The 20,138-nt window shown below is 33.5% G+C and overlaps 1 protein-coding gene across 6 annotated transcripts in view; it reads left to right on the top strand.

The window, feature by feature from the left end:
- Window positions 1-20,138, top strand: part of ZCCHC7 (zinc finger CCHC-type containing 7) — a 297,645-nt gene that overhangs the window by 204,248 nt on the left and 73,259 nt on the right. For all 6 annotated transcript variants that reach the window (XR_009541549.1, XR_009541550.1, XM_060154820.1 and 3 more), the window contains exon 6: window positions 2,053-2,088. Coding sequence is in view for 4 of the 6 variants with exons in the window: in XM_060154820.1 (XP_060010803.1) it covers window positions 2,053-2,088 (36 nt within the window). In the remaining 2 variants the exon portion in view is untranslated. The remainder of the gene's footprint in view (window positions 1-2,052; window positions 2,089-20,138) is intronic.

Here is a 20,138-nt window from a genome sequence, read left to right as displayed (position 1 = left end):
AATGTTGAATAAAAGTACTTATGAGGTAGTCAAAATAGTATTTTTAAAATTGTAACAGTATTGTCTAATAAAAGAAAAGAAGTTTCATGTCTTCCAGTACTAATTTTCTATATCAGGCATCATCTTCATATACAGAGCAATCAGATGATTGTTCAAAAACCAAGTAATTCTTTCTTTTATTACTAAATTGCTGCAACACAAGAAAAGGTCACATGGTAGAGTGGCATTCTGCCAGTGTATGACAACTCAGTGATTGTGATTTTTCAACCGTATTATTCTGAGGACACTGTGGTAATCAAGAACTATCCATAACTAATGTATAAATAACTGCTTGCTTATCTCTACAGTAATCCAACTCAAATTATATATATACAGCAAAAGCTTATGATAGAAGGTAGGAATGAATATTTAAGGGTATATTGTACATTAGATCTATGTGTGTAAATGTGTTTATAAAAAATATGTGTGTGTACATACATAACACACACATTTGTAAGAACTTTTGTGTCCTACAAGTTTGTGTCTATTATTTGGTACCTAACATGATCTTTGCTTCTGAAGCTACTTTTTACTTTCTAATAATAGTTTCCTTTTGATCAGTGTTGTTCATCCAGAAATTACTGTCTATAAGTGGCTTTCTTTTAGTCAGACACCTTAGTTTACATGAATGTGACATTTATATTGGAAAGCTGACCACTAACTTGTCTAATTTACACACCTTTCTTTAGAAAATTACATTGGATGGTTAAGCTTAAGATGCGTAATGGATAAAATTTTCAGCATGGTTGGAACATATCTACTTTTTTTTGATCTAATCACTAATGATGGTATAATCAGTAGAGATTTTGCCATTCAAAAGTTATTTTCTGAATTATTGCCATACCCATAATATTTTTAGATTGTGTGAATCATCTTTGTTACTTTTATCCCTACCCTGAAAAATAAATGAAAGAGGAATGATAGATCAGGTAAAGAATTGTTTCAAAGTATATGTCAAAGATTATAAAGGTTTAAAAAAGATTTAACTCATTCTAATTTTAGGTATGCATATGTGTATGTATATGCATATGTGTATATACACATTTTTAAACAAAAGCTATAAATTCACATTCACTTTAAGGATTGCCATTTACTTAGCTTGGTGGTTTAATTTATTAAAATCATTGCTATAATATAGTTATTAAAAATATTTTCTGTCTTCAACAGTTCTTTTTCTGAGAAGATAGTAAACTGATCAACAATTCATAAAGAGCTCAGTTAGAAGTGTCTCTTAACAGAGTCGTAATGTAAGCATACGGAAAGATTTATATGTGTATCCATAAGGAAATATCTCCTAACTGGTTTTTGTTGTTGTTGCTGCTGTTGCTTTTGTTTTGTTTTGTTGTTACCTATTCTGGTTTCGGTAAATCCATCTTTTATCAAAGTATTGAGGTTTTATTGGGTTTTTAAAGTTATATCTCTATAAATGTAAAGATGGAGAAGACAACTTTTAAGGGAAAAGGCATGGACTTCAGATTCTTGAGGTTGTTTTTTGTTTTGCTTTTTTAATACTCTTGTTATCTATGTCATAGAGTATTGAAAGTTAGTAGCAAGTGATTAGGTAAAACATCAGAAATATATAACTACTGCGAAGGCTTCTTAAAAGCAATTGCTATTAAATTGTTTTCTGTCATACTACCAAGGTTCAAAATGTTCTTTTAGAAGGTGTACTTGGTGAGTCTTACTGATTTTGACCACTGCTGTTCATTTATCAGTTTAACCGAGTTATGGCTCTTAATCACATCTTAGTACCCAAAACTTCTAACCTGAAAAGAAAAAAAAGAGAGAAAACTTTGTAACTGGCTTTCTGACAATGGCAGGGAGTGTGTTAAACCAGTGTAAAATTCAATTAAACTGTCTAGCCAGGTTTTTGAAGCTGAAATGCAGACCCTTTCTGTTAAGCTTCTTATTTTCCTGTGACCGACACCAGTGGATGCTGGGTTATGCCAAAACCAACAGGCTGTAAAGTACCTTGTTTCATGCTCCCAGCTGATCAATATTTTTATTTTCCAGGCTTGCCCAGAAATCTGGAGGCAGTATCACCTAACGGTAAGTAGAAACACCGTTTTTATTTTCCCCAAGACCCAGCCTATTTACCCTGCTCTGAACTGCTGACCATAAAATATAGACAAGCATCTTCTACCGGAAGATAATAAACATCTGAAGAGTTTTTGCACTGAGAAAGCAATAATACACTTTTTCTCTTCTCCCCTGCCCACTCCTCTATCGTTTATCTTCCTGCTCTTAAAAGATTTTGATTGTCTTTTATTACTCACATCATTTAACGATTACATCATGGTATTTCTCAGTCTTCCTAGACCACATTCATTAAATTAAAGGGGAGAAGTATGCTAGAAGCAAAAAAATAGTAGTAATCCAACATCTTTAAAATGTTGTATCTACAGTCCACAAGCATACAGTCCACACTATCTTCCATTATCATTTTTCTGGCTTTACTGAAATGTTTACACATATTTTTCAGTGAAGCTAGAAAAAACTTAGTGCATCTTTCATATAGAACAATTCAACTGTCATATCCTTAAGCTTCTCTTGACATTCAAAGTGTATAAATATCTGCTTAATACCATTTAAGTTATTTAATTCTATGGTTTCCTCTTAGTGTGATTTTAGGCTAAGTAGGAGCAAAAACAATAGTTTGCTGTGGAATCAATTGGTTAATGCTCAATATTATGAAGTCAGTTTATTTTTATTATTTAGCTTAAATAATTTCAATAATTCACCATAGCCCTACTTGTCATTTCTTTTAATGTATTAAATATGTTGTGCTGAGCAAGAGACAACATTAAAAATTACTCTTGTAATTATACAGCTATGCAGTATATTTTAAAGCAGTTCTTTAAAGTTTAACTTATTAAAAAGTTTTGTTTATAGGAAGACGTAGTAAAAATAGAAAGGGCAGAGTTTCTACAAAACACGTCTTCTTACTGCTCTCCTCTTATGGAGTAAAAATAAACCAATAAGTAGACTCAGTTGTGCCTATCACAAGCCCAAGAAGTACACCAAGTGGTTTGTTTTCACATTGTTATCACTGTTTAATTTGTTTAAAGATTCTCAGTAGAAAAGCTGTAATTCCTTAACTATCCTCAATCCCAAATTGGGTTTTGTTAAAAATCTTTAGTGTTATCCCCTACTCCAAAAAAAAATTTAAATAAATACATGCACATGCGAGCGCGCACATACACACACACGTTACACATATATGTTACAGGTGTAACTCATGAATATGTTTGTGTTAGGGTAGCAATTTTTTTTTATCCTAACAGGCTATGGTGAAATTCTTAGCCTAAATTTAATTGGAATCCAATCATGTATTACACTTTTCAAGATAACAGTCACTCTTTGTAACTGTATAGCAAGTTTTTCATCAACATTTTTTTAAGTAATAGCCTAATGGATTTGACATTGCATTAATTTTCCTTTCTCCCCTAAGTTAGAAAATTCCAAACTTGAAGTATAGAAAGTACTATTTTAAAGCCATTCTTTTCATTATTTGCACCTGCATTCTTTTATATAACTGTCACAGAAGGATAGAAATCAATGTTTAGTATAACAGAGATATTTGAAGGTTCATTTAATATTGTAGCTTTTGAAAAACATAAATTGTAAAAAGAATAGTTGGGGGAAAAAAATAAAAACAAAACGAATTTGCCTTTGGGGAAATTACAGTATATTCTATCTATAAGTTTAACAAAATCATTTTGAAAAGTTTGTCTTAATTTGGAATCCTGATTAATTTTTCAAAGTAATATTGAAATAACTATCACAATTCATAATTATCAAGTTTAAATTAATAATTAGTCATTAAGAGTTAGTTTACGGTGCAAGTATAAATGCAAAACAAGTATATTTATAAACATGTACATCTATATCAATCCAGCAAAATAGCCAAATAATTATACATATAGGAAATATCCTAATGTGTGCGATTGAGCAATATTTAATCTTGAATGAAAGCAAGATGCATGATGAGTTTAGTCATCTTCAGCTCTTTTACTAGGCGATGGACTGCCATCTATTGACTCATAGTAGCCCTCACACGTGAATGTGGCGTCAATCAGGGCAATGACCGAGTAATAAAGCCCAGGTTAGAACTGCTATTGTATATTCATTTAAACCAATCTTCTTAAAACTGGGTATTTCTACACTTAATCGTTGATTAATTTCTTTTTCTAACCAAAATATGCCCATTTCTTACCCAAAATAAACTATGCTTTTTGAGGGGAGAAATTGATTTGTATATCTGATTTGGAAATGTGTACATTTAAGAAGTTTTCTATTGCTTTTATCTGACTCTCAATCAGTGAGAATAGAAGGACGTTTACACAACCTAAAGTTTAGCTACTAAATTTAAGGTCTATCCAGGAATCACTTTCTTTAAAAAAAAAAAAAAGTCTATAGGTTAAACAGAGTTTTATTTCTCAAACACATAAGAAAGATAGTAAGTTGACTGGTGTAAATGGACCTGTGAAATCAAATCAAATCAAAGATTCCTTAAAACACATTTTCCTCATTCTGAAATAAGAGGAAAATTTAAAAAGAGAGGTGTTCACTATTTTCAGCAATTTCATGAGAGATCAAATAAAGTCTCCTTTACAACTTATATGAATAGAATAGCTTTTTAACCAGACTTGACTAGACTTAATTAATAAAAAAATAAGACCATCATTCTAAACGGTACATGCTAATAAAACTCTAAGGCACTACATATATTTTTGTATATGTACATATGTATCCATATTATAACAACTATTTGGCCATGTCATTTTTCTTTATATATTTTAATGACTATAAAATTATGTCATGTAATTTAATGACTTTAGATTATCAATTTGGAGACCGGCATGGGAAAAAGAAAAATATATGATTTTTATTTAGCAATTAAATAATTTCTCCAAATAGTTTATGTATTTACCTCCTTCAAAAAATGTTTGGAAAGTTTTTTAAATCTTCAGTAATATAGCACTGTTCTTATATCTTAATTTGTTATATTTTCAGATTTTGGTAAAGCCTAACTTTGAATATTCTTTTTCATCTTTCAGATAACTTATTCTAGATAAAAAAATTTCCCTCTTTAACTATTCAAGAAGGAAAGTCCCTTCCCCCATCCCCTGTCATTTCTAGTCTCATTTATATTAAAAATCCTAGGCCAAAATGGCCACCAACAGAGTTTTACAACCAGCAGAATTTTTAACTAGTAGAGGCTATAATTTGACATGCTTTGGACATTTTGTTAATCTTGTTTTTAATCTACTTAAAAAAGTAACCAAGAGTTTGCTATTTGGGGTCCGTATGTATTAAGAACCAAAAAGGACAATACATCTTTTATGTTTAATTTTGCGCTTGGATTTCTTTATGTGCATTGTTAAAATGTGTTACAACCTACTACCTTTTATTTTAACTAAAAGTTTAAACAGGAAGAAAATGTAACCTTTTTGGAAGAATTAAGTTTTAAATGTTTCTTTATGTGTAAGGTTTGGAATGCCTAGAATTCAAAAAGTAAAATACTTGCTCTCAGGGGCATGGAGAGGAGTAGTTTCCTTGTCTTCCTTTCTAGTCTAGGAAAGGCTTGTAACCTGAGTTTACTAGTAATTAATAGTAGTCTTACCTGAACCAGTTGAATGCCAGAGTATATCTTATAGACAGTAATTAACAATATCATTCCATCTTGCCACTCAGTTTTCTCTCCTTACCTGGAAACATCAATTTAGAAATGTGTTTTCTGGATTTTCACCGTATGGAAACAAATGTTACTCTCTAAAACATTCTCTGCCATACCATAGAATAGGTAACCCTAAATGTCAAAAGATTTAAATTTAATTTTAGAACTATGTTTTACAGTCCAGAAGGAAAGACTAAGAAAGTGGAATTTGGTTATGAGGCAGTAGCTGTACAAAGGGCTTTATCCTGGAATTATGACGAAAGTTAGGGTGGGTAACAATTTTCTACCTAATACTAAAATGGAATATATTTTACTTAACTTAAAATGAGAAAAACTTAAAAGAGTCTAAAAGAGTTTTAAAAAGTCAGCCTCAAACCAGAACCTTTTCTTTTCATGGACAAAAATTCTCTGTCTCTCTCTCTTCATTGAATATATGTTGGGAATCCTAAATCTCAGAATCTGAGAGCTCCTCGGCTACATAAGCAGAACTGCGAAACCCACAAGAACCCCATCCACACAGTAGATATCAAGAGATAGGACTTTCTTTTTTCGTGTGTGTGTGTGTGTGTGTGTGTGTGTGTGTGTGTGTATCAAAGGAAATAGAACTGGTTACATACTGCATTTTAAAATGTCAATTACCTTCAAATACAGTGAGAACTAGGCCTCACTCTATTTTAGAATTATTTAAATAAACTTTTCTTCATACGTTTTTTTGAGGCCTGGCATACAAATTATCACAAACTAAGACTTTATAAATTCATTTTGGAGGCTCTTATTTTTGGTTGTTCAATTCACTTTGCCAATTTCCTTAAGAACTGGGAATACTCTTGTTTAAATTGTAGGGGTTTTTCCTCTATGTCTTGAATCACTGTGGTTAAGTGTTGCTATTAAGATAGTACATCTCCGTCAAATTTTCAGAGTTTTAGTTTTTATTAAAAATGCCCTTAATACTAGAACACTACTGAGGTGAATATAATCATGCTCTGAGGATTCAGATGGTACATGACTATTTTGTGGTACCTCAGGGCCATTTTTCCATTGTAGTACTTATAAAGTAAATCACACTGCTTTCTGTTTCAAGTTACTTTGGGGTCTGAATAAAAAGAATTTTCTGAATAATCATTGATAACTTATTTTTCTAAAACTCCATCAGTGATAACAGAGATAGAAATACATTTGGACAGTGACCAAAATTTTAAAGATTTTTTTCAAATGGAAAATTTATGTGAATGCATTAATATTTATTTAAACATTCACCTTGGTCTTAAAGAATTTAATGTCAACATTTTGCTAATAATTTTTTAGTTCAGTCTTACCATGTTTTGAATTTAGTGTAAAAGATAATTACTACATTTACAGAATAGGTCAACTGATTTTTTTCACTAGCATGTTGGACCACATTTGCTAGAACTTATCATTGGAAGCAATTGGAAAATGCAATTTCAAAGCAAATGAAACCTGGAATTATCAATCTCAATAAATGAGATTCATTTAAAAATAAATACAATTTGCCAAATCATCAAAAAGCAATTTTCTAAAGCTTCTGTAAAAGGAAGGGGAAAAAAGTGAACGTTGTGAATTATAAATGCATATGTTATTTTTCCTCTCACAATGTGTTGCCTCAGATCTCTAGACATTGTGTGTATACAAACTTGTTTTTGAATGGGAGTAGAATAAAATTATTAGATTTGAATATAGTTTATTTCTATTTATTGAAGCACATGGGAGAGGCTTCATATTTTCATTTTGTCTCAGAAATATTGAAGTGTCATCCCTTTCAGAGAGAATGCCCAACTTATTTGATTCTAATATTTTAATGCAAAAATTAGTTTTAAATGGGAAGTCAATAATGGAATATTTTGAGTAGTTGTTTTAATATATTTAAATAATATCAAGTGCTTTATGAAAATAATTCTAATGTAGATTTGCTTTATGAAAATAATTCTAATGTAGATTTAAGTGTTTCAGATAATCAAGCAATGAAAAGTATGTAGCATTCACACAATTTAGAAAAGATTCTTTACAAATGTTTTGGCCTACAAACAGCTGTGTTTTTGTCATTTTCTAAATCTTTAATGTCCTAATCGCCCATCATCGTGATTTCTATTTATTTTTTATGTAGTACATGTTGCTAATAATAAACTAATTGAATCTAAAACTCTAACAGCAACTTCCTTTCTTCAATTGACAAAACAATGCCTGTGCTTGTTTATATGCCCCTTAGTGGCTGGCAGCAAAGTCTATTACGTTTAAGACTTACATATTTACTGTATGGACTTCAAGTTTTACTTCTGTTTTAAAAATGTAAAGAAATTCCTATTGTGGTCTTTATTTTCTTACCTGTTAATAAATGTCTCTCCTGAGGATGATAGAAAGATGGAAAATTACATTTGGACTTTTGTTCAAATGTAATTGAACAAAATTTTCTAACTTTTTTTCTTTTCCCTAGTTATGTTCACCTTTACTTACAAAGGAATTATAGTTAGTTATTGTAGGGGCAATTTCTTCTTGATACTTAAATTTTATGGTAATTAAATTCCAATTTCTAAGTATTTATAATTTTTATATATATATATAACATTTTTAAAATATTTTCTTTCTTTTCCTTAAAAAACACATACATTATTCATATAACCCCAAAGAAAACTACGTTGTTTTTTTCCTTGAAGCTCTACACTTTGAAATACTGTCCCTGTTATGACAAAAATGAATGTAAAACAGGTAGCCTGAGAATTTTCAAGATCCATGAAGTTTAACAGTGCACAGTATATAATAAATTAGAGTTCAAAAATCTGAAATGTTGAATGGTGCCTATTCTTTGTCATGTTAAGTACACGTAAAGAACATACAACTATTAGAATAATTTTAGCATATTCAAGTGATTATTTTTCATATGTACTTTGAATGGGTGATTCACGTATTCCTTAAATAAATATATTGCAGGTGATTGAGCTTGTCATGATCTTCTCTGGACATTTCAGTGCAAGAATAGAAGTAAAGTATACTGGACCAGTGATATATGTATTAAGCATTCCTTTTAGTAGTCATGCATGTGAATGACATGGTAGATTACAGTAATTCCTAACAGGTCTTAAGTATTTAGGAATCACTTAGTCATTCACAGTCATGATCAACCATAACCTTTAAAGGTTTTGGTCAATCATTTGACTAATCTGCAGGAAAAGATTCATGAAAGAACCCCTTGAGTTACTGACATGAACAGTCTCTCTGAACTCGTGTTACATTTTCTGTTATGGTATAAACTACAGTTGTAAACTTAAGTTGAATTAAGTTTAAGGTTTTAGAAGCAAAATCTCTTAAAAGACTAAAAGTTAATGAATTACTGATAAACTCAGTCAGATTTTAGACTTGAAATTCATCTGCCATTTGATCCCCACATGCCAGAAAGTCATGAGAGTCATATTTTTGTACGTTTGCAAATATTTTCTTCCAGCTATTTTGAGTTCGGCAGTGGTCCTCCAAGACCAACAATTCTGGTTTTTTAGAAATATCAAAACTATTATATGAAGAAAAATGCTTCATGTTTAGAAGACATTTAACCAAAAATATATTTTTAGTATCTTTGGAATTAAAAGAGATTGTCACCTTAATTGGTGTACCACTACACTGGCAGATCACATTTTAAAAACAAGAAATATTCAATGGGAATGTTCAGAAATTCATATTAGCTTTGTAAAAATAATTCACTGTGTGAATCAGTTGGTAATAAAGCTGTCTCGATGTTTTAATTCCGATTTTCAAAAATCATACAAAATTAAATCTATTAGCTAGATTATAAGGTCATCTTTATAATGTGTAATATATCCATGGCTATAAATACCCATTTTACATAAATATTGTTCCTTTACATGTATTTGTGGATTACCCACATTTCTTTTCAGTTAGGGGAACTAAGTTTTGGTTGTTCCTTAACTTTCATTTATATAATAAAATCTCAATTCTCTCTTTCTTGGATCTCTCACATTTCATTTATTTGTCTTTGTACCGCATTTCCTTCTCATTTTACTGAAGTCCTTAGAAAAATGTGCTATAAAATTCGGCTGAAAGGGCAGACTTATTTCTGAGGAAATTACTAAGGAATGTTTTTTATCATAATATAGGGGAAAAAATGCCAGCTTTGGGATCAAACATTGGTTTAAATTCTGGCTCTTTCATTTACTAGATATGCAAACCTAGTTAAAATATTTCCCTTCTGAGACCCTCAGTTTCTTCATCTGAAAAATGGGTATAGTGCCTTCTAGAGCTGTTATAAGTATGCAGTGAGATAATAAATGTAAAGTACTTAGCACAATACCTAACACTTAGCCTGTGTTCAACACTCTGTGAGCTCCAATACAGCAAACCCACAAATTCCTCACTCCTGTAGAGACAGCAACTGGACTAATAGCCCAAACTCAGATTATATATTGTGAAGCCTTTTATTTGCCTATGATGAGGAGATCCGTAATGCTTTTTTTATAAGGAGGAAAAAAAATTTTTTCCTCCTTATAGTTATTGAAATTAAAATCCCCACAAGCAGTGCCTTTTGTTAAAATTATTTACCTCAGTTTTCATTTTCTAGTTATTTATGCTTGTCTTCTTACTAGAAATGTAGGTAAGTAACTTTTAATTAAATTACAGCAAACAAATTATTTTCTTAATTTGATTTGCCTAAAAATCATTATAAAGACTTTTAAGAGTAGATCACAAACATACTTACTTTCTCTTTTAGTGAAAATGACTAAATAAAATGTGTGCCATATAAAGATATAATGATATCATTTTGAAAAAATATATTGTTAATAAATGTATAATTCTTAGGTGGTAACTTCAGTGTCATCTGAATATAGTCATGTATCATAACCAAATATAATACTTTCTGCTAGTGGTAGAGGGTTTATGTTAATCAGATGAGAAATGAAACAAAATAGCATATCAGTTTTTTGCACTTCAGGTAAAACTGCTTCATGGCCTTCACATGACTGATGCCAGAAACCAGCCTGATTTCACAGCAAAATGTTGAGTTATAAGAGCTTGTTCAGTTGTTTTGCAGTCTCCCACCCGTATTCTCATATAGGTCCAGCAAAAAGGGCAACACAAAATTAAGCACTTCCTCAGTGGATGTGATTGGTATTCTTTCAAAGAGCATTCCTATTCCATGTTTGTTCTTTAAGACATGTAGGAGCTAAGATGGAGCATATTGTAAAAGCAAAAAAGCATTACTTCCCCCCTTTAAACAGGTACTTACAGCTGTGGGATTCTCTATCTTTGTGACTGATGGTTAAGAGTATTTCAGTAGAATAAGCACGAGTGGGGTATGGGGAGGGGGAGAAGTATGTGTTGTAAGTCATATGGAGTTATGGCAAAAATGAAAATCTCGGGGCTTATTTGGATCCCGTGTGTATTAGCTAATAAATATAATAAAGCTGTGGCTCTTTTATTCTACAATTTTTCAGTGATAGTTTATGTGCAATTGTATGCAAAATATATAAGCAGATTTGAATATGTTAAGCCCTGCATGTGGTTGGTAGATGTATATTAATGTGGTTTCTGTGTTTTATAGTCTACCACAATAAACATTCAGATAAAATATCCATGGATTCACACATGTATGTGTTCTTCTCTTTCCCTTCCCCCACATACTGTCTCCATGCCCTCCTCATCCCTCCACCCTCCATCAAAGCTTGTGGTCGTTTTCCATCCATGTACTAAAAGGTTCTTTGTAAACCAGGCCATTTGTCCATCATTGTTTGGGGTCCAAACAGTGGTAAGATACCCTGTCACCGATCCCTCGTACTATGAATGGCAGCTCCTCACCGGACAATTGGCGGAGGGGCCAAGAAATATTCCTGAGAGGATTATTTAACCTTTCAATTTAGAGGGCACAAAGCCTGGCTGATTAATGAACTTTCTGATGGGCGCTGATAAGCGGATCTATTTCTTTATTTCCCCTAAAAGTGATTCCTTCTCCTGTCCATATTACTATAATCTTAAACATAAAATGTGGCAAATAGATTAAAAAACAGCACTAAAGAGTTTATCTGGCTGGCAAACTGAAGGAGCTAAATTAAAATTGGTAATGACAGCAGTGGCTCAGCCTCATATATGGTTTTTAAATGCACTGTGTATTTTGAAGAGACTTATTCTCCAGTGTGACTGGTAATGACTGCTTTGGGTGCAGAGTCTGGGGCTGGCTTCTGTTATCCCCCCCCACCCCCCAAAAAATGAGTTGTGTTATCTGGATGGCTGCAGACACATACGCATCCCCCTTTCTCACTGCATGGGCAGACAAGGTCGATAGCATTACAAGGTATTTGTGGCAGTGCTTGTTTCAGTTTTCAGAGCTGCCAGTTTCCAGGCGGATTTGAATTACAAAAGAAGAAGCTGGCATGAAAATTGAAAGGTTTTATCGGCTGGTCTGAAGCCTCATAGCACATTGCTTATTTATGCAGTCCATTTGCACAGGAAATATAAAAAGGAAATACATTTTTAAAATAAGGCCATAAAGACCCAGATATGTTTAAGATGGCAAATAAAATATAGATACCTATAATATCTTTCCAGGAAACGATTTTCACTTAATGTTGCACATTACTTCAGAAGAGCATTTATGTTGCTGTCATAAATTTGTGCGTTTGTGTCACTATGTAGGTAGTCTCTGGGGATTAAGAAGGAAGCCTTTGCTAACTTACTTTAAAATTAAAATAGACAGAGGGATAGCTCTGCAGTTTGAGAGCTACATTGGATTTATTTAAATAGGGTGGTAAATTAAACTTAAACTAACATTTTTGCATTCCATGTAAAATTAGCTATGGCCCAGTGAATAAATGCCACTACCTTTGGAGAAAATTGGGATACCTTTTAAGCCATGAAGATTTAGAACATTCAGGGGGTGAATTACTGTGATCCTTACTGTCTTGCATATGTTCATTGTTCTCTGCTTACTGAGGTTTTCTTTTTTGTTGTTGGCTTTTTTGGGGGGTAGGGGTAGAATGTCATTTACAAAAAGAAAAATCATAAATTAATAAATTTAATAGCTCCTTTTTATAAAACTTATGCTTCATTCATTTTAGTCTGCAAATATATTGGCTTTCAGATTTTGCCTAACACTTAACATTGTGAATATATAATCTGGTTGGAGTTATACCAACAGTTTACTTCTATTCTTATTACTGTAGCATAGTTTTGACTTGAAAAAGATACAGTCATGTAACCCCTTACACTCTAGGTTATGTAAAATGAAGATATAAGTATACAAACATACAGTACTTCAAGGACGTCAATAACCACACTGGTCATTTGCAACCTTCAGCCCATTGGCTTGTAAAACTTAAGAGTATCCAAAAGAGGGGTAGGGAAGAAATTACATGTACATAGGAAATATCAAATCAATAAAGCAACACCCTTTATTCTGCTGCAATTCAAATGAACACTGTTTTAGAATCTGTTTTCCAATAAAGCAAATTACTCTCTGCTAAACCATGAGAAATGCAATTTTTTGCAATTTTCGTTTTCACCAGTGTCTGGTACCTTTCTCATGTTTTCATGACCTGGACTAATTACTTCATGTAGTTTTTTTTTAACAGAGAAAATATCAAAAGCATACACGTCTGCTGCATGCTAATGTTGTGCTGTACATTTTTTCATGAATTTTCATAAGGATTTTTTCTACATAGCATGTGTGGCTTAATGATGTAATCACCCGATAGACTAGAAAATGCTCCAAAGGAGACGTTCCGGTCTGTTGTGTCCATAATACATGTTTCAAAAATCTGCCTAATTAAGGAATTACCCAATGGATTGGGAGTCTGTTGGGTACATGACATAGTTTTTTAACACATAAAAAATATAGGTATATCATTATATATGGTGTTTTTAATGGCATTTTTAGGATGTAGGGGAAATTAGTAGCAGTGTCCACTGGAATGCAATTGAATTCTCTTTTCACTGAGGAAAACTTAAAAATCTTCATAAAGGAAGCTTTGTTTTAAAATAGTTTCAAAGCCTTGAGCTTGAGGAGAGACCTTCTTCCCCGAATTTCTCAAAGGGAAGTAATACTGTGAATATTTGTCAGAACAGTATGCAAATGGAAGGCTTTGTCTAAAATCGTGGGTGGAATAGACCTGGAATTCAGATCCCCAGGTGTGAGGACCCACCCCAGAAAAACACTGAAAATGGAGGACAAGACATTAGCCTTTGTATCTTTGGTCATATGGAATCGTTTTTTGCCTTTTCAGACTCAGCTTTGGTTCAGTTCACTGCGAAACTATTTGCCCAACTTTAAAATTTCTTCCTTTGATTCCTTTAGGCCCCAGCTGTGATTTTCCTTGAATATGTACCAGTTACATTTCTGTTGGCATTTATATTGTGAACAATACCAAAGGAAAGGGAGGGCATCCATTCTTACCCTGGCTACTTTTCATAAAACTAAATAAAATACTTAGAAAACTATATCTGATCTCTAGAGTAGGTAGTAAAAATAGTATCTTCAAATAGGGGGAAAAAGTATATTTTAAATTCAAACTTTTGTTTTGCTCAAATGTCAAATTCATGCCATTAGGTCACTTCAACTAGTGGACTTTGACTATGTTGGCAAGCTTTTGGTTTGTTGTAACATTGTCTTGGCAAATCCTATTTGATTACTTGGGTTGAATATTTTAAAATACTTGAATATTGGGAGGAGGCTTGTGCTGTTAGTGAGTTTATTAAAAGAAGAAATTGGAAATATTTTTGAAAGAGTAAGGTAGTTTTCAAACATGAAAAGCATAATTGATTTGAGAGGTGTATATACAAATGTGACATAATTGATTTGAGAGGTGTATATACAAACATTGATATACAAATGTTCAGAAGGACTGGAGCTAAGCTCAGTGCTTTATCAATGTTACATTTGGTCATTAATACACTTACTTCAAGTACTTAATATATTTGCTTTTTAATATATACTCATATAACAAATTAGATTAATAAAAAACATAGTCTAGTCTTTAAGCATATGCATGATTTTAAAAATAAGTCTGTTTTGCATTCACAAGAGTAGAAAATTCCCTTTAGTTAGTGCAGTTGATTGCAGATCGTATATAGTAATGAGCTTCAACTAGATACAAGCCCTCATTGGATCAAAGTCAGTTTAGATAAGGGCAGCTCAAGGTCACAGAGAGAGATGCCCAACAGGTCATTTGCATAAGAAATTACTGTTAGAAATAGGACACTGAGGCAGCTCTGGCGTTTTGATCTCTTGGCCTTTGTCATGGAGATTCCTAGTAGTGAAGGGAGTAAGGCCAGTGTCCTAGATAATGATTAACTGTTTTAATGGCATTCATTCATTCATTCCGCACTAACTACTCATGCAGAAAAAAGGGTTATGTAAAATGACATTAGAAGAAAATCATTTGTAATCGTTGCATCGGGCTGCACTTTGAGGAGACATTAGGAGTAAATCCGTGGCATGGTAGGCTTATGCTTTATCTTCTGATATTTACTGAGTTTACTGGTGCATGAAAAGCTTTCAGCAAGAATAGCAGATGGGATGGACCTTTCATAGGTAACGCTATCTACCAGGTTATTACTTCTATATATTGATAGTAAAGTAATCTCTAAGATATCACCCTACAAATATAGATTATTTAAATGTCTGTAACAAAAAAAAAAAGAAAAAGATCTGCTTTCATAAATAGTTCATTTGGTTATCCATTGGGTCAAAGTCTTTAGATAAATCTTTTAACTTTAAAAAAAGTTCTAAAAACTACATTCATTCCCTTGCATTTAACTTTTTGTCTGCAGTACAGACATGTATGACAGAATCTTGAACTTAGAGCTAATCAGTTGACACATTCTGCTTTAAATTGGACCTTTACTGTTAATTAAAAATAAAGACACGCTCCAAGGCAGAAATATTGAGTCACAAATTTATATTTCTAACACTTTAAGTAGCTGTAGGATTTTTGTTAGATCATAGTATGAAAACTTGTCCACTGGAAATAATTATTGAGTTTTCACTACTGTATTTTCTAATACAGAAATGTTCTCTAATTAGGTAAGATCTAGGCTGATTTCATTCCTATTAAATCCTAGTACATGATAGTTTATTAAAATGAGAGTATGTAGATAGTGTTTGTTATGTCATTTACTAATTAATTATTGTGAAACAGTTTAAATTTCCATAGCACAATATAAATACTGTTGCTATTTTTATTAGTAATAATGGAAGTTTTTAACTAGTGATATTATTCAGATGAATGAACATCCAAATGTTTGCACTTCATCCAGGGGCATAAATGAACAGTGGGGCTAAATATGAAGCTTTTTGAATGAGATTTCTTTCAAGATAAAATAAGTATCAACATGAAACATGCTTTCAAAATCTTGGTTAAGAAGGATGTCTCTATTACTGGTACTATAAGACTGATTCCTATTCTCTTTGTATTACTAATTCCTTCCTGGTTCTGCCAGAGTACATAGCTAATTCTCAAGGTAAAGTATGAGAGATGCTTAGGAAGCTGTATTAATTTATTCAGCCTTTTTAATATATCAAAGCATAATTTTATACATTGTCCCTTAATGACATAAAAATTGATATAATTTCCCAAAGTATCCAAATTATTAGCAATAACTAAAATGTATTGGATGCTTACTATGGGCCGTGTACTTTATATATGCATTACCTGATTATTCATTCATTAATATTTGCTGAACTCCTACTATAGGCCTAGGCCTGTTGTAGGAACCTGGGGTACAGCACTGAACAAAAAAACAGAATCCCTTCATGTTGGGGGATAGACAAAACAAACAAGTAAAATATACAGTATGTCAGATGTAGTAAGTGCCATGGAGTTTTAAAAAAGGAAGAGAGGGAGGGTAGCGAAGCAGCGTAGGGAACACCAATTGGAAGGAGCTAGCAACGTTAAATAGGGTGGTTAGGAGGGCCTTACTAAGAAAATGACATTTGAGCCAAGACTTGAAGGAAGTGAAGGAGCTTACCATATTTACCTGGGAGAAGAGTGCTACAGACAGATGGAACAGCATTTAGTACTACTTGTAATTTCCTCAAACTTAAGCAATAAAATAATTAAATTCAGAGAAATTCTATAAAGCTTTTGCTCTGTATCCTCAATCAGTAGCAGAGATTTTCAGTATTCATATCTACTTTAAATACTTTTATTGGCTGCATAATTCATTTTCACTCTAAAATTTTAGAGGCTGTGACATCTACTCATTCACCACCTATTTATTGAGCACTTACTATGCTCTAGGTCAGGTGTTGGCAAACTTTTTTTGTAAAGAGCCAGACAGTAAATATTTTAGCTTGGCAGTCAATGGTCTCTGTCATAACTTGATCCCTGTAGCATGAAAAGCAGCCTGGCTGTGTTCCAATAATTTATGGACACTGAATTTTGAATTGTATATAATTTTCACATATTACAAAACATTCTTTTTTAAAATTTTTAAGCCATTTTAAAATGTTAAGATCATTCTTACCTTATAGGCCATACAAAACGGGCAGGAGGCTGTATTTGACCTGCCAGCCATACTTTGCACACTTACTCTAGATTTGGGGCATAGGGATGCATAGTGGACTAGATGAAGATCCCTCCCCTCATGCACCTCGCATTCTAGAAATGGGGAAGCAGACGATAAACGTAATAAATAACCAGTTTAGTATTCTAGAGGGTGAAATAGGGAAAGGAGGATCAGGAGCACTGTGGCCTTTACTCTGAGAGGAGGTGATAGGAATGAACCACTGAAGAGTTGTGTAGTAGTGTGACTATCCTTGTGTTCTGCGCTCCCAAGGAGAAGCCAGAAGCACCCGTAGGGGTACAGGTGGCCCCTCCTGTGAGGAAGTCCCTACCTGTATCCATTCCAATGTCTGGATATCCCTGCTAATTTAGTTCTCATCAGCTCCCCTCATAATTACTTCCTGATTCATCTTGTCCTTTTGTGTAAGATTTGAACCAATGGAACTCTTATTCCGTGGACTAAACATAAGTGAACGTATTTTCCTTCTCATGAATCAATCTAGAATTCTGGGCTCAGAGATAAATTGTCATGTATTTGCACAAACATAAGTAGAGAAACTATTAAACATAGGTAAGTTTTTCAGAGAATGTGTATAATTGGGGGGGGTGGATTATTCTTTCATTGGTTATACTCTCTGCTAACAGTTGCCAGTTAGTTGTTGAGCCCATACCATTAGCTTCACACTAGCTTCCCATGCCACATGAAGTAAATCCAGCGCTCTTCACCCTTATTTATGATCTGGCCCCTCTTCACCTTTAGAACCTCCTTTTCTCCTGGTCTTCCTTCACCTACTACACTTCCAAGTTATAGATATTTTTCAGATACTCAAATATAGCAAGCTTATGCTCACCTCAGGGCTTTGCACTACCTGTTCCCCATGCCTTATGCCCAGAATGCTGTTTCCCCAGTGGTCACATACTTGGGGGTTTTTTGTTATAAGAAATGACCTTCCCAGTGAGAGTTTCCCCCAAAGTCAATCTGAGTCACCACCAATGACTCATTTACATAACTGTTTTAATTGCCTTCATACCATTTATTACTATCTGATACTGTCCGTGTGTGTGTGTGTGTGTGTGTGTGTGTGTGTGTGTGTTGTTGGTTTTGTTCATCTGTCTTCCACCACTGGAGATGTGAGCAATGATTTTTGTCTTGCTCACTTCTCAATTAGCTGATCTTAGAACAGTATCTGGCATGTATTAGGTACTCAATAATTATTTTTTGAATAGATTAATGAAAGAATGTATATAGATGCTCATGCCATGTGCCCAGCACTCTGGTAAATGTCACTAATGGAGGCATCCTTGGACTTACATTTTGCTCTACTTCTCCCCTTCCTTTCTCCCATACACAGTGTGGTTTCTTGAAAAAGTCATCTGTGTTCTGTTCTTTAGCATCTTTCTACTTGCAATAAACCCCTTACAATCTGGCTTGTGCCTCTGCCTCTCAAATGAAACTGCTCACACCAGTTTCCAGTTGCCAACAACTTCCTGGCTGTTAAGTCCAATGGATTTTGTAGTCTTCGTTGTACTTGATTCACCAGTAGCTTTTGACAACTTCTTCCTTGAAACATTATCTGTTCTACCTTCACATCCATGGTACCCCCTCTTTTGGTTTTATTTCTTTCTCTTAAACCACATATACTCATGGTTGCAGTTTTGTATCACATCAAATAACATAGTTATCTTTTAGATGGAAAAATTATTTCTGCATAGTAATTTCATGTCTTCCCGGTGCTCTACTACCTGAACAAATTTGTAAACCGCTGCATGAGTTCACATGCTTATGTGCATACCAGTTAAAACTGTATTTAAGGGACTTCCCTGGTGGCACAGTGGTTAAGAATCTGCTAGCCAGTGCAGGGAACACGGGTTTGAACCTGTTCTGGGAAGATCCCACATGCTGGGGAGCAACTAAACCCGTGCACCACAACTACTGAAGCCCGCGTGCCACAACTACTGAAGGCCGTGCACCTAGAGCCTGTGCTCTGCAACAAGAGAAGCCACCGCAATGAGAAGCCCGCACACCACAATGAAGAGTAGCCCCTGCTCACCGCAACTAGAAAAAGCCCGTGCACAGCAATGAAGATGCAATGCAGCCAAAAATAAATAGATTAATTAATTTTTTAAAAAACTGTATTTAATGGCTTTTAGCTAGTCTTAATTCATGACCCACGTTTTTTATTAGAGGATATAAAACATTTGTTGACTGTGTTTTTTGTTTGCTTGTTTTTTGTTTTTTTTTCTTTGATGTGCGGACCATTTTTAATGTCTTTATTGAATTTGTTACAATATTGCTTCTGTTTAATGTTTTGGTTTTTTGGCCCGAAGGCATGTGGGATCTTAGCTCCCTGACCAGGGATCGAACCTGCATCCCCTGCATTAGAAGGCGAAGTCTTAACCACTGGACCACCAGGGAAGTCCCTGACTGTGTTTTTGATTATATCCCAATTGGTAATAGCTGAGATTGTAAATTCCATTTTGTATTTTCATTAGAAAACATCTCACAGGTTATTGTCATCCTCGTTTTTCAATTTAGGAAATGGAGCTAAAAGTAAAGTTGTTTGAAGAAGGTTATTTTTATAACCTACAGATTATTTTCCTGTATTGAGAAAATAAAACATCCCACAAACCACCTATTCGCCACATTAAATAACAACAAAATCAGTTGACAGACCAGTTAGTTGGCCCTCTTTGTAGACACCCAATAAAGAATATAAGAAATAAACTTATCCAAGTTTATTCTCATCCTTTCAATCTCCAAAAAATATGGGGGGAATTAGTTTTTTTTCCTCCTGTTTAAAGCCCGTGCCACGTCAGGAGTTTTGCTCTATCCATCCTTTCTCTGTGTTTTCAACTTCTCCACCTCTATTAGCTTTCTCACATGTTCAGGTCTCTCCCGTTCT

The sequence above is a fragment of the Lagenorhynchus albirostris genome, chromosome 7 (assembly GCF_949774975.1).
Source record: "Lagenorhynchus albirostris chromosome 7, mLagAlb1.1, whole genome shotgun sequence".
NCBI lineage: Eukaryota > Metazoa > Chordata > Mammalia > Artiodactyla > Delphinidae > Lagenorhynchus > Lagenorhynchus albirostris.
Note: the sequence above shows the minus strand (reverse complement) of the source record. Positions and strands in the feature narration are given on the sequence as shown.